Raw genomic sequence first — 13,875 nt, forward strand, 5'->3', positions numbered from 1 at the left:
TCTGAGGAAAAGGCTTGGGAGCTCCTGGAAGGATGGGATGGCTCGGGATGGGGGCGGAAGGGACCCCCTGTGCCTCTCAGGGCGGGAGGTCTCACACAGCCGGGCATCCATCGGGTTCCTGATGCTCTCCCCATGCTCTCCTTGCCTCCAGGCAGGGTTTGCTGGCGCTGGATGTGCCTTGGAGGCAGCGCTGAAATGGATGCTGCTCACTGAGCTCCTTAATTGCTTTTAGTTGTAGACTTATTAAAGAACAAGATTTAAATAACGTCAGGGGGAGGAAGGAAAAAACACCTCAATAAAAACAAGCTGAAGGAGGGAGAGGAGAAGCTTCCCGTGGTGCTGAGCGGGAGCTACCCAGGAGGAGTCATCAGCAAAGGCTTCCAGGTTTCCTATTTTTCCTCCAAACCTGCTTTGAGTTTAAGCAAATCCCCAAAGATTGCCCATGAATAGTCATGCGGGAGCTGCCCTTGCCTGCGCTCCAGCCGCTACCCCAAAAAAACAGATTCCTGGCAGAAAGGAGATGAGAAAAAGCACCAGCTTTTCCTTGAATATTCCTTATTATTCGGGCAAGGCTTGTAGACACTTGTGCTGAGATCTGATAGGAAAAGATTTGCCCAATTATGGAATGGAAACGGTCCCGGGGGTCGCAGCCAAGGGGGAGGGAGCGGCTCCCGAGGCTGCGCCGGCCCAGCCCGGGCACGACGCCCCTGCCAGGCAGGGAGAGCTGCCCCTGCCCCTCCTGGCACAGCCCCACGCGTGTGGGTGTCGAACTGTGAGCGAAAAAACGAATCCCGAGCACCTGGGGGAAATCCAGCAGCCAAAAGGAGCCAAAACACTGCGGGAAAGCTTCCCTTGATCACCCCTCGGTGTGCTCAGGGGTCGGGAACGGGAGATGAATCCCAGGTTTGCCCTGAGTGATGGAGGCAGATCACAGGATTCATCCCAAAAAAACACCCTGGGAAGGGCGTTAGGAGAGGGACTCGTGTCTCCTTGGGCCAATTGGGATCGTGGCAGGAGGTGGGATGAGGAACCCAGCAGGAGCCGGTGACCCTTGGCTTCTCCTGGGGTTCACAATGGGATGAAGGATTCACCCCACATTGCCTCATCTTTTCTTTTAGGAAAGACTTTTCCCCCAAGGAATTTTCCAGAAGTTACTCTGGAGGTGGATGTTGGGATTTCAAATATCAAAGGAACAAAAAGCCGTGGGTCACGCGCTTCTTTCCTCTGCATCCAGTAATTCCACCAGCCGTCCCCTTTCCCTGGAATTCAGTGTGTTCAGTGAAAAGGCAGGAGGAAGATGGCTCAAAGAGGAGGAAAATGGCAAAAAAAAAGAAAAATGGGGAGAAGAATGAGATGGTGAAGGAGAAGGAAATGGGGAATGGGATGCTGGCAGGGCAGGAGCTCCTGCACCTCTGGAACCAAATGCTCTGGGTTTGGGATCCCTTTCCTCTGCGCTGAACCCAAAACTGCTGGGTCTGAGCCAGAAATTTCTTTACCCGTGTCTGAAGCTGGGGGGAATAAAGGAGAGCAGGGATGTCCCTCGGCCCACGGAGGGGTCCCTTGGATGGCCAGGTGTCCCTGTGGAGCCGGGAAGGGCAGCGGGAGCAGGCGGGGAAGGGGCTCTGCCGCACGGGGCCGGTCCCTGCCGTAGCTGCAGCTCGTTAAAGTCTGGCTGGAGGCGAGAGAGATCCCTCGATAAAGATGTGAAGCGAAATCGAGGGTAAGTACAGTAATCTCCCAACTTCCCACCGGGGTGTGAGCGCCCGGGTTGTAAATAGGCTGGAATCAAAGACTCATAAACCATGCAAATTGCTCCGTGTGTGTTTGTCTGTCTCCTTCCCATGTCTTTGCCCCTCACCTCCTTCCTCTGAGTCTCTATCTCTCTATCTCTCCTCTTTCCATGAGCTCTGCTCTGCTCCCGACGAGCCTGTTCGGGCGAGGGAGGGACACTTTAAAAGGCATTTTTGTGGTTCTGGGCAGCAAGTCAAAAAAAAAATCTGCTTTTTTTTTCCCCCCCTGCCACCCTGCCCCCCCCTCCCCATTCCAGACTCAGGGACACGTCACCCCAAACCTCCACAGCCATCAAAATAAACATTAATTAAGATATTTCCAGTGATCTTCACTGTCACAAATTACCAGCCCCACAAAAGCGGCGCTGCAACTGCTCTGGATGTTCAGTTTATCCCTTTTTGTGATTGATGGGAGATAAAAGTGAATTTTCTCCACTTTCCTCTTCTGCCTTTCAGCCCATCCTGCTCTGCACAGGGAGCCTTCAGCGGCACCACGGGGCTGAAAACGTCCCCAAAACCTGCAGGGAGTCCGAGTGGGAATCACGGAGCCATGAGCCGCCTAAATGGGAGCATTGCAGAGCCTTGTGCTCTGAGGGAAGCTGGGATCCCCTCCTGGGTGCTGGGGGGCCGGGATGGGGTGTGGGAATGCGAGGGTGCAGGGATGTGGTGGTGCTGGGATGTTGGGTTAGGGGAGCAGGATGGCGGGGGATGCTGGGGTGTAGGGTGAGGGGATGTAGGGGATTGCAGGATCCAGGGGATTGCAGGATCCAGGGGCACAGGATCCAGGGGATTGCAGGATCCAGGGGCACAGGATCCAGGGGATTACAGGATCCAGGGGCACAGGATCCAGGGACACAGGGATGATGGGAAGCACAAGTGCAGGGGTGCAGCTGTGCAGGGGTGGGGATGCAGGGGATTACAGGGGAGACAGGATGCAAGGGCACAGAGATGTAGGGATTTAGGATACAGGGATGCAGTGGCACAGGGACACAGGATTGCAGGGATGCAGGGGCTACAAGAGTGTAGGGGTGTGTGGGTGCAGGACTGAGGATGCAGGGATGCAGAAACGCAGGGATGCAGAGCCACGTGGATCCAGGACCGCGGGGATACGGGAGTGCAGGGCACAGGGTGCAGCACTGAGGGGTCCGGGGGGCTGGATCTGCCTGTCCCGGCTCCCGCACCGCCCGGGAAGCAGCGTGGGCCGCCCGGAGCAGGCGGGCTGCCAGGAGCCGGAGCTGGCAGGGCAGGGTGGGGAAGCAGGAAAGGGAGCCCCGCTCCTCCTCCCCTCGGGGAGAGCTGTGGCTCTCGGCGGGAGGCTTGTGAGCACACACAGACTCTCTGGAGCCTCCCATGTAAATGCTGGCAGGACGCAGCCAGCTCTGAGCTCATTCACGTGAGATCACCGGCTGGTTCGGGGCACGGGGTGGGGACGCGCCGGGAGCTCCGCGGGACCCTGCCCCGGGGGTGCCCGCCGCCTGGGAGCTGGAGGAGAGCTCAGCCCTTCCAGCCCCTCTCGCTCCAGGTCTCTGACAGCAGCACCGTGCCTGTGTGGCCAGGACAGCATTCCCCAACCCCTGCAGACAGCTGGCAGGAGCGAGGTGTCACACCCGGGGGCTGGCTCTGATCCTGGGCATGGCAGGTGTGACACTGGGCGTGAGCCCTGGCACTGGGGATGGAAGGTCTGGCACTGGGTATCGGGTGTGACCCTTGGGATGGGAGATGGGACACTGCAGGAGGCAGGTGTGACACTGGGAGTGGCAGGTCCGACCCAAAGGATGGCAGGACTGGCATTGGGAATGGCAGATCTGGCCCTAAGGATGGCAGGACTGGCACTGGGAATGGCAGGTCCGACCCTAAGGCAGGCAGGACTGGCACTGGGAATGGCAGGTCCGACCCTAAGGATGGCAGGACTGGCACTGGGAATGGAAGCTGGACTGGGAGTTGTGACCCTGGGAATGGCAGGTCTGACCCTAAGGAAGGCAGGTCTGACATTTGGAATGGAAGCTGTGGCCCTGGGAATGGCAGGTCTGACCCCGAGGATGGTGAGTTAGACCCTGGGGATGGAAGTTGCGACACTGAGGATGGAAATTGCGGCACTGGAAGTGGATGGTGTCATCACAGGGATGGCAGGTCCGGCCCTGGGAACGGCAGGTGTGACACTGGGAATGGAACATCCAGCCTTGGGAATAGCCGGTCTGTCGCTGGGGACAGCAGATCAGACCCTGGGGACAGCAGATCTGACCCTGGGGACAGCAGATCAGACCCTGGGGACAGCCACACTCGGATTTTGCACCCGGCCGAGGAGCAGGAGCCAGGAGCAGCCCCGGGAGCCTCGGGACATCCATCGGCAGCCGGCACCGCCTGGGGCTGCCGGCATCCCCCGGGGCAGGACACAGCCCCGGGCCACCTCCTGCTCCTCTGCCACCCTGCACCGCCTTTCCTTCGGCGTTCCAGCGCTGCGGGAGCTTTGTCTGCAGTTGCGACTTCCCCCGGCCGCTGCCGCTCCAAAGAAAACAGATCCGTGTGTTTGAAAATCTCGGCTTACACAGCATTCCTGCAGCTTCTGCTCCTTTTTGGGGCTTCTCCTTCTTTCTCTGGCTCGCTGACCTGAAAATGCACTTTGTGCTTTCCCTGGGAGAGGTGGATGAGGAGAGCTCCGGCATAGCTGCATATTAAACCCCTCGGATTTTCCCGAGGTGCCGCCGCCGCTCTCCCGCTCCAACAACTTTTTAATCACTCGCCCCAGATAGACCCGATTAAATTTATTTTTTCTCCCCCGCGAACAAAACCATGGCGTTTCCTGCGCTCCTTTCTGGCTGTTTTGTCCCCTTTGATGTCTCGGTGCCTGTGGAAGGACGGGCGGCCCCGCACACCGGGATAGCGGCGGGAATTTCTGCGGGAATTCCAGCCACAAGCTGCTTATCTTCGCTGCCAGGTCATTAACGAGCTGGTGGTGCCTTTTGCAGGTCATTAAGAGAGATGTTAAGGAATGACCTCGGCAGTGTCCCCTTGGATATTCCCGCCTCCTCCAGCAAGCTCTGTGGATATATTGCTACCTCATATATATACATGTATATATACATACATGTGTATATATATATAAACATATATGAACGTATGTAAAATATACATATATAATATATTAAAATAAAAACCTTCCTCTGTCACATATAAATACATAAAATCCATATATACCCACATATAAATATATACTAACACATTATGCTCACATATCCATCTACAAAATTAAATATATATATATATATACACACATATACACATACATAAATATATATTTGTAGATGTTTCTCTTCCCACCATATTCCTCTTGTAATCTCCCACTGTGCTGTTCAGGGCTGCTCCTTCTCCAGCCAGTTTGAGGCATTTTCCTGATATTTTCAACAATAATGGACAAAGAGCTAAAGGCAGCTCCCCAGCACCTCTCACTCCTCACCTTTGTTCTTACAAGAGTGAGCTGATTCAGTTCTGGTGGGGTTTTTGGGATGCATTGCTTGGTTTTTCTGGGAATATCAGGATGCTCAGGACCCCTCTGTTGCCCTCTCTCCACGTTTAGGGTGGCACCAGCTGCCTGCCAGGGATTTTTCCTCTGGTTTTTGCTGTTCCTTCCCTCTCCCTTTGTCTTTCCCAGGGCACAGCCCAAGTCGTGGTTTTGCTGGAGATGGGGAGTGATGTGTCCTGTCCCAGGGAGCAGCGGGAGGGCAGAGCCAGGAGGGAATTCAGCCTCTCTCACCCATTTCTGTGGCCTCATTCATTGAAGCCAACATCCCTCCCTTCCCAGAGGTCCGGAGGAAAGGGAGCTGCTCCAGTGAGGATGTTTAGGATTAAACCTCTGCTCCAGTTCCATTAAAGCTCATGATTAAAGTGCTGGACTCCAGACAATGCTTCCCTGACTTCCCAGCGCCGACAGCTGCTCCCCCAGCTCCCACTTTCCATCTCCTCAGCCACCTTTGAATTTTCCCCTTTCTTGCAGGGTTTTATTCTTTTTCTTTATGCATTTTTTTTTTTCAAACCCCAAATCCATGAGTGGCCACTTCTGCAAGCGATAAAAATCTTATTCCCTGCCTTTGGATTTTTTTTTTCCAGGCAATTGTAGCTTGCAACACCTTAATTATCGCGGCTCTGAAAACCGGTTAAAGATTTTAATACTTCCTTCCCCAGCCTATTATGCAGCGACTTCTCAGCCCCATAAAATGTTCCTCTGGAGCCCCACGGCCTCGTGCTGCTGCATTTCCCTGCTCTGTCCTTTCCCCATGGATTAAACACTCCCAGCTCCCCCTTTCCCTCTCCCCTTGGGGCAGGTGGGAAGCGCCCGGATTTCCAGGTGGAAAATGGGGCTTTTTTAAAAATTGAAATCCTATGACACAGCCAGCAAAAATGTTGCATCATTTTAATCAGGGAGAACATCTGCAGAAGGTGCAAGATTCCCGGAGCCTGAGCGCGGGAATGATGGGATAAATCACGGGAAAGGCGAATCCTTGACATCACCCTCATTGCTGGTTTTGATGCTCTGATTTCTCTGCTTCCCTGGCACCCATCCTGCCTGGCTGGCTGTTATTCCATGGGTGTAAGGCTCTTTGGATGTCTCCATGCATGCCATTTAAAAAAAAAATCCCTTTTTTATTTGTGGGATTTTTTTTTTTTGCGTTTCTTTGTTATGTTTTTGGTTTTTTGTTTTACAGAGATTTGGGTTAATCACGAATTTTGGTCCCATCTCTGCAGGGCTCCTTGGAAAAGCACTTTCCAGGGAGAGGGGCTGTGCCCCTGCCAGGGTGTTGGGGATACACGTGCCAGCCCGGTGGGATCTCATCCCTTTCATCCTGGAGAACACTTAGGGGGAATATCTCCCTGGTCCCACGGTGCCTGTGGGATGAGAGAAGTTTATTCCCCACCGATGTTTTATTTAGGTGAGTTTTAAATAACTCCAGCGCTTTCCTGGGGGAACCATCCCCCGGATTTCTGCACTAAGCACTTTTTCCTGGTGTTCAGCCGAATTTCTCTTTTTATTTTTTTCCCCTTCCTTTGTTTTATGCCATTTCTCTCCTTTTTTATTTTTTTTCCTTTCTTTTTCTTTTTTTTTTTTTCCCTCAGCTCGGAGATTTCTCAGGTAATTTAAATGTGAAGTGGCTGTGGAATACATTGGGCTGCAGCTCATCACTTGATGAGGAGCTGATTGGGCTCGGAGAGACTCTGCCAGCAGGGAGGGAGGTGGGAGAGCCGGGATTTTGGGAATGATGCCGGGTGTCACCAGTCCAGTCCTTTTGGAATAGAGCAGGTAGGAGAAAATCACCCAGATTACACCCAAAAATGCTTTATTGGTGTTTCAAAGTGAAGAGAGAGGAGAGGGAAGCCAAGAGTCCAGAACCCACACGGTGCGGGAAGGGCACAGCAGGAATTGGGGGAAGGGGGCATGGATTGGGGACAAGGCAGCTCCTGGGCCCCCAAAAGGTGAGGAATTTGGGAATTCAACAATTCCTTTCTTGCCCCTCACCATTTGCAGCTGAGGACTCTGGGGAGCACCAGGTCTGTGGGTGGCTCTCGGATCCCTCATGGAATGGGAGCCTGGAGCAGCACCCCAGGATGGAGCTGTGGGAGCTGAGTCCCCCAAAACTCGTGACATCCACGTGGGAATGTCCATGCCAGCCCCAGGAAAGGGGAAGGGAGGTGGAAATCCCGGTAACTCCATGTGGAATCACAGGGATCATCCACCATGCCTGGGGTTTTGGGTTTGTGGTGCCCTGGACCTGCTCAGGCACCCCAGGATATGGATCCCTTCCTTTTCCCACCTGGAGCCCAGATCCCGGTGCCATTGGTGCACATTAAATAACCCATTTAATTTATTGGGTTTTTTAATCCTGAACCATCCAAGGAATTGCCCTGGTTGGTCACCATGGATTCCTTCCTGTGGCTGGGTGGGAAAACCAGGTGCTGCAGTTCCCTGGGCAGGTGTTTCCTGCTGGGACAACACCAGGAGGGCTGGGCAGGAGCTTTGCCATGCTCCCAGCCCTCCGAGGTGTGCCACTGCCCCGGGAGAGCCCTGCTCCTGTTCCACGGGGCCTCTCCCACCTTGTGAGTGTCTGTGCGGCCACAATCCGGGATTTTCCAGGTGTGGCTGAGCCCTGGAGCTCTCCATACAGAGGTGACCTTTGGAAGCTCGTGCCTGGCTCTGCTGTGCCTGCCTCACCTGCTCCTTGCCCTCATCCCAGGGATCCGCATCCCCCACGGCACCAAACTGGGCCAAACTGGGCCGATCCCAAAGTGTTCCCAAGGGGATCCTGCAGGATCCTGTGCCCTCCTGGCTGGGGCTGGGGGCGCTGGGCACAGGGGAGCTGTGGGGGCAGCCTCCTCCTCCTTTCCAAAGGATTCCCGGGCTCCCGAGCCCCACCGAGCCGGAGCCGGGAGAGCGGCATCGCCATGGCAACGGGGATGGGGGAGGCGGCGGGGATGGAGGGGCAGGAGAGCGGGAACGGGCACGGAACGGGCACGGAACGGGCAGGGAATGGGCAGGGAACGGGCAGGGAACGGGCACGGAACGGGAATGGGCAGGGAATGGGCAGGGAGAGAGGGAATGGGCAGGGAATGGGCAGGGAATGGGCAGGGAACGGGCACTATAAATTTCTCAATAGAAACGGAACTGAAGGAATGGGCACGGAACGGGCAGAAGAGTGGGAATAGGCAGGGAATGGGCAGGAGAGCGGGAATGGACAGGGAACGGGTGTGGAACAGTCAGGGAATGGACCGGGAATGGGCAGGGAGAGCCAGGAGCAGGCAGGGAATGAGCCTGGACTGGGCAGGAATGGGCAGAGCCAGCACAGGAATCCAAGGCCCCTCTCCCAGGACACAACCAGGCTCTCAAATATATAAAAATTCACATTTTTGGATGTTTTTCTCCCTGTTCCTCAGGAGTTTCCCTCTCCTTTGGATCGGGATGGCTCCAAGAGCCCAAATCCTGCTGCTCCCTGTGCCCAGGGAGCCCCACACCCCACCCCCAGATTGGGGTTTTCATGGAAAATTTGGAAAAATCACACTTAAAACCTCCAATTAGAATAAATTGTATTAATGTGGAGCCAAGCTGACCCTGATTGTATAATTTTTTTATAAATTTCTCAATAGAAACGGAACTGACTCCACCATTTTTTTGAATTTTTGAGCTTTAATTTGAATTATTTTAATAAAAACTGAAGGGGCTCGGGGGGGGGTTTGGTTTATTTTTGTACTCCAGAGTGACTTTTTTGTTTGTTTTTCAATTTTCTCAACACAAATGAAAGCGACACCAAAATTTGTTGGTTTATTTTTGTAACAGAAAGGAACTGACTTGAGGGTTTTTATAAAAAATTCCTTAATAAAAAGTGAACAGACTCAGGAGGGGGTTTTATTTTATTTTGTTTTTGTTTTATTAATAGAAATTAAACCAACTCCAAAGGGATTTGTTATTGTTGTTGTAACAGAAAGTGAAGTGACTCCAAAGATTTTCTTAATAGGAGGTAAATTAATTCTGGATTTTGGCTCCTCCCTCCTCATGGGCCAAATAAAAAAAAAATCAAAAATTACAAAAACTCCAAAAAGTTTAGAACATATTAAAAAATTGCAACAGAAATTAAAATAAACACTTTAAATAAAATTGAAAAAAAAACACCTCAAAACCCCTCAAAAATAAAATAAATTTTTTAAAAGTTAAAAAAATTAAGAAAGAAAAGCTCCAAACAATTCTGGAAATGAAAAACAATTTTAAAAAGTTTAAAAAAATGTTCAGAAGACTTAAAAAATCAAGAAAACTTGGGAAGAAAATGATGATCTAAAAAAACCCCAAAAACCCATTCCAAATCTCCCAAAACTAAAAAAACCCCTAAAGCACCAAAGAAAAAAAAAAAGAAAAATCAAGAAGATTTAAGAGATTTAAAAAACTGCAAAAACCTTGGGGGAAAAAACTTTCAAAGAATTAAAAAGAAAATTAAAAATGGCAAAAACTTCAAAATACTAAAAAAAAAATTAGAAAACTGAAAAACTACATTAAAAAAGTTTAAAGTATCAAAAATTGGGAAAAAAACTAAAAGCAAAAAAGCCCCCTCCAAATCTTTAAAAAAAACTAGTAAAAAGAAAAATACTTTTAAATGCTCAAAAAAGTCCAGAAGTATAAAAAAATCTTTAAACGAAGTCAAAAAGGTTAGAAATTACTTTTAAAAACCTCAAAAAAAAGTAAAAATAATTGAGAATTTTTTAAAGACCAGAAAAAAAGTTTAAAAAACTGAAAAACCATCAAAAAGTCCCCAAAAAAGTAAATTTTTTTAAAAACCCTCGAAAAAAGCCCTAAAATAGTTAAAGATTTTTGAAAAAAGCCGAAACATTTTTAAATCTTTCAGTGACCCTCCAAAACATCAAAGAAGCGGAAAATATTCTTTTAAAAAATGGGAAAAAATGACCACAACCTTTGAAAAACGCTGGAAAAAATAAAATAAAATAAAAATATAAAAACCTAATAATTTTTTTTTTAAATTAAGGAATGAAATGCCCTCCCATCCTCTGGAAATGAAGGCCCAGCGCGGTCCCTGCCGAGCCCCCAGCCCCGGTAATTCCCAATATTTTTGGGAATATTTCGCTTCGGGCGCCGGCCGCTAGGGGGCGCTGTAGGACCGCGGCTGAAGGGAGGGCGAGGCCAAGCGCGGCGCGCGGCGGGGGGGCCGACGGGCTCGACGGCGATGGGGACGGGCCGGTGCTTCGCCCATACCGGCGCTCTGCCAGCTCGTCCCCAACGCTGTCGCCTCCTCGCCCTCCCCTCGGTCACCCGCTGACAACGGCCGGCAAGTGGGGGGGGGCATTAAAAAAGCAAAAATCCACCGCGCTCCCCTTAAGAACCCACAATGGGCGTGCCCTCCCGCAAGGCCCCCCCCGCTCCGCTCAGCCATTGGCCGCTCGTCCGGGCTGTCCGCGCCGCTGCCTGCGCGGAGGGGTAGAGCGGCTGCCGCGGCGGGCGGCGCCTCAGTCGGTGCGGGGCGGGCGGAGGCGGCGGGTGGGGAGCGGAGCGGGAGGAGGCGGCGGCGGAGCGTGATGGGCGCCTGACGCCCGGCCCGTCCCGCCGCCGAGGGACGATGGCGCGGCCCCGCGGCGGGCGGTGGCTGCTGGGTGTCCTGCTGGCCCTGTGCCGCCTCGCCGCGCCGCTCGCCAAGAGCCTGGAGCCGGTGTCGTGGAGCTCCGCGAACCCCAAGTACGTGCGGCGAGAGAAGGGGGGGGGTCGGGAGGGACGCGCCTCGCACCCCCCGCGGGGAAAAAGGCACCGAAACCGCGGTCTAAATGCGGGTTTGATGGAAACAGCGAGGTTTTTAAGGTAAAATCGCGCCTGGAGGCTGCGGGCGGCGGACGGAGCGACCCCCGGCTGATGGACGGACCCGCGGCGCCGCGCTGCTTTTCGTACCAAAAAAACCCAAAAAACCTTCTTCCCTTTTTTCCCCCCCGATTTTAACTATGCTTTCACTTCTCGCAGCTTTTCTTCTCTTGAAATCCGTTTTTATTTTTGAAAACCACGTTTTGTTTCTTGATTTTTAATTTTTTTTTTCACGCCTCTTTTTTTTTTTTTTTTTTTTTTCCTCCCCCGGATCGCTGCTCGCTCCAGCGCTTGGATTTATTACCTTATTTTTATTTTTATTTTTTTCCCTGGGTTTTGCCATCCGAAATCAGCCGCGGAGGAAGGCGAGGGGATTCGTTCCGCCCCCACCTCGGGCTGGGTCCGAACAAAGCGGGCGGTGGGGCTGCTCCGCCTGTAGAGCCACCTAAATTCTATCAATTTATACATTTTTGTCTAAATCCGTGGATGTGGACGCGGCTGCCGTGCAGGAACAGTGTGAAGGGCGAGGAGGAGGAGGAGTGGGGGGTCTTTGGTCGCCCCTACGCCGGGGCTGGTGGTCAGGATGGGTCGGCGGCCCTTGCTCAGCTTTATCTTGTAGATCATAGAATGTTTATTTATCTTTCTCCTTTCTCCCTTCAAAAAATTCCTGCTTTTAGCCTGCTGCTTTTTTTTTTTCCTCCCCGCCACACTTCTCAAGGTAAAAAATAACCCAAAAATAATCCAAAGAGTTTTTGAGGGTTGGAAAGAATCGAAGCAATTTGGACAACATTCCTGCCTGGACATGTATTCCAACCAAATGTTTATTTCCTTGGTTTCTTGGTGGGGAAAAAGGAACTTTGCAGGCACACTTTGCGTGTCCCCAGCTCTGGAAGCGCCGGGACGGCGGCTCCGTCACTTCGCTCTCCTCGCTGTGTTCTTCCTTTCCTTTCTTTGGGAGTTGTGGCTGGGAGCAGAGAGAGCCTTTTCCCTCAGGAATTGCCCCGCTGGATTCGTGAGCTTGGTGAGGGGCAGGCAAATTGTTTCCAGAAAATAGAGATTTTATTTGGGAAAAGGCGGCTGGAGGTGGAGGCGGCTCCGGCTCGGTGGTGGAGGATGCCATGTCACCCTTCTTGCCTTCCTTTTCTTGGGTTTTCCTGAGGACTGGGAGGAGGCCGTGGCCACTGGTTGGCACAGGGGTGACACTCCAGTACTTCCCTCTGAGCCCTGGCGTGGTGGCCTTGGAGATGTCCCTCCCTAGTGGGGTGCCCACGGAGAGCTTGAAGGGTTCTCTGGTTTTCCCGAACTGGGAGCTTGGTGGTTTTTTGCTCCCAGTTTTTGGGGCTCAGCAGTTTCTGCCTTTGGTTCAGAGCTCAGAGGTTGTCTGGATTTGATTTTCCCCCAGTTTGGATCTTGGTGTTTGCCCACTCTCAGTTCCCCCTGAATTCGGGGATTGAGGTTGTCCACCCTTGGTTTCCCCCAGATCAGAGATCTGAGTTTGTCTGCTTCCAGTTCTCTCCTAGTTTGGAGCTCATTGGTTGCCCACTCTCTGTTCTCCCCAAATTCAGATCTTAGTGTTTGTCTGCCCTCGGTTCTCCCCCAGTTTGGAGCTTGGTGCTTTTCCTCCCCCAGTTTGGAGCTTGGTGCTTTGCCACCCTCAGTTCTACCCCGCTTTGGAGCTCGGTGCTTGCCCACTCTCCAGGAATTTGGAGTTCGGGGCTTGTCTGCTCTCGGATATCCGCAGATTTGGAGCTCAGAGGTTGTGTGCCCTGACCCAGCTTTCTGGGAATGTGCCATCCCATGTGGGGCTGCTCCTGTGGCTGCTTCCCCATCCCTGTATCCCCACAGGGACCGGAGAGAGCGAGAAGCGCCCCAAACGTTGGCGTTTCCACCCAGAAATGGCTCTGCTGGGACATGCACGGGCAAAACCCATGGAAGTGTTCTGCCTCAGTGGGGACTTTCAGGGCTGGGCTGAGATCCCACTCAGATCCTTCCAGTCTGTGCCCAGCAGAGCAACCCCGGCTCCTCGTGTCCGGGATCCGTCTTTGGGATCCGTCGCTTTCTTTCCCAGCTCCGAGCTCTGCCGGCTGCGTGGCATCGGGCAGAGCCTCCCCATGGCTGCTCCCAGCAAACCCGTTGAGGAAACCAGTCAGGGGATTGGTGTGCTGGGCAAAGTCCAGCTCCAGCTGGAGGAAAACTCATGCTCTTGAGTTGGATTGGGATTATCTTCCAGATAGATCCATAAAAACTCCTTGCCACCGTACTTGGGCTTCCAAGCCCCTTCCTGGGGCAGTGCCGGGGCTGTGCCAGCCCCCATCCCATTCTGCTGAGCTTTAACTCTTGTTTTTAGAGTAAAGAGAGCTAAAGCCTTTAAAAATAACACAGCTAAGTGGAATTTTCCAACGAATCCGAGGAGCAAGCGTGGCGCTCCGGGCCCGGCCAGCCTCAGCGCGATTGCTGTAAATAAGGAAAATATTTTCCTGCCCTTTCTGGGCAGCTGGGAGCTGTGGTCTCCAGCTCCACAAGCAAGTCTGGGGCTCCTGGTGTTATCAGAGGGATGCTGATAACACATCCGATAGATGGAATGATTTCCTAATCGAGTTAAGTCAGGCTTAAGCTGTGAGCTGGGTTGGGAAGCCCAGGTCGGCTCCTGGGTGTGTGTCCCAAAGCCAGCGGTGAAATCATCACCCACTTCCCACTGTGAGGATGCTGGGTCTTGAAAGGGAAAAAAATAGGCCTAGGAACAGCTTT

The 13,875-nt window shown here is 52.5% G+C and overlaps 1 protein-coding gene across 1 annotated transcript in view; it reads left to right on the forward strand.

Annotated features, from left to right (window-relative positions):
- The first annotated feature begins 10,789 nt into the window (after window positions 1-10,789).
- The window catches only part of EFNB1 (ephrin B1), a 48,142-nt gene continuing 45,056 nt past the window's right edge, over window positions 10,790-13,875 (forward strand). The window contains exon 1 of the mRNA XM_039722510.1: window positions 10,790-11,010. Coding sequence (XP_039578444.1) covers window positions 10,895-11,010 — 116 coding nt within the window. The 5' untranslated portion in view covers window positions 10,790-10,894. The remainder of the gene's footprint in view (window positions 11,011-13,875) is intronic.

The sequence above is a fragment of the Passer montanus genome, unplaced genomic scaffold (assembly GCF_014805655.1).
Source record: "Passer montanus isolate IOZ18808 unplaced genomic scaffold, ASM1480565v1 scaffold49, whole genome shotgun sequence".
In the NCBI taxonomy this organism is placed as follows: domain Eukaryota; kingdom Metazoa; phylum Chordata; class Aves; order Passeriformes; family Passeridae; genus Passer; species Passer montanus.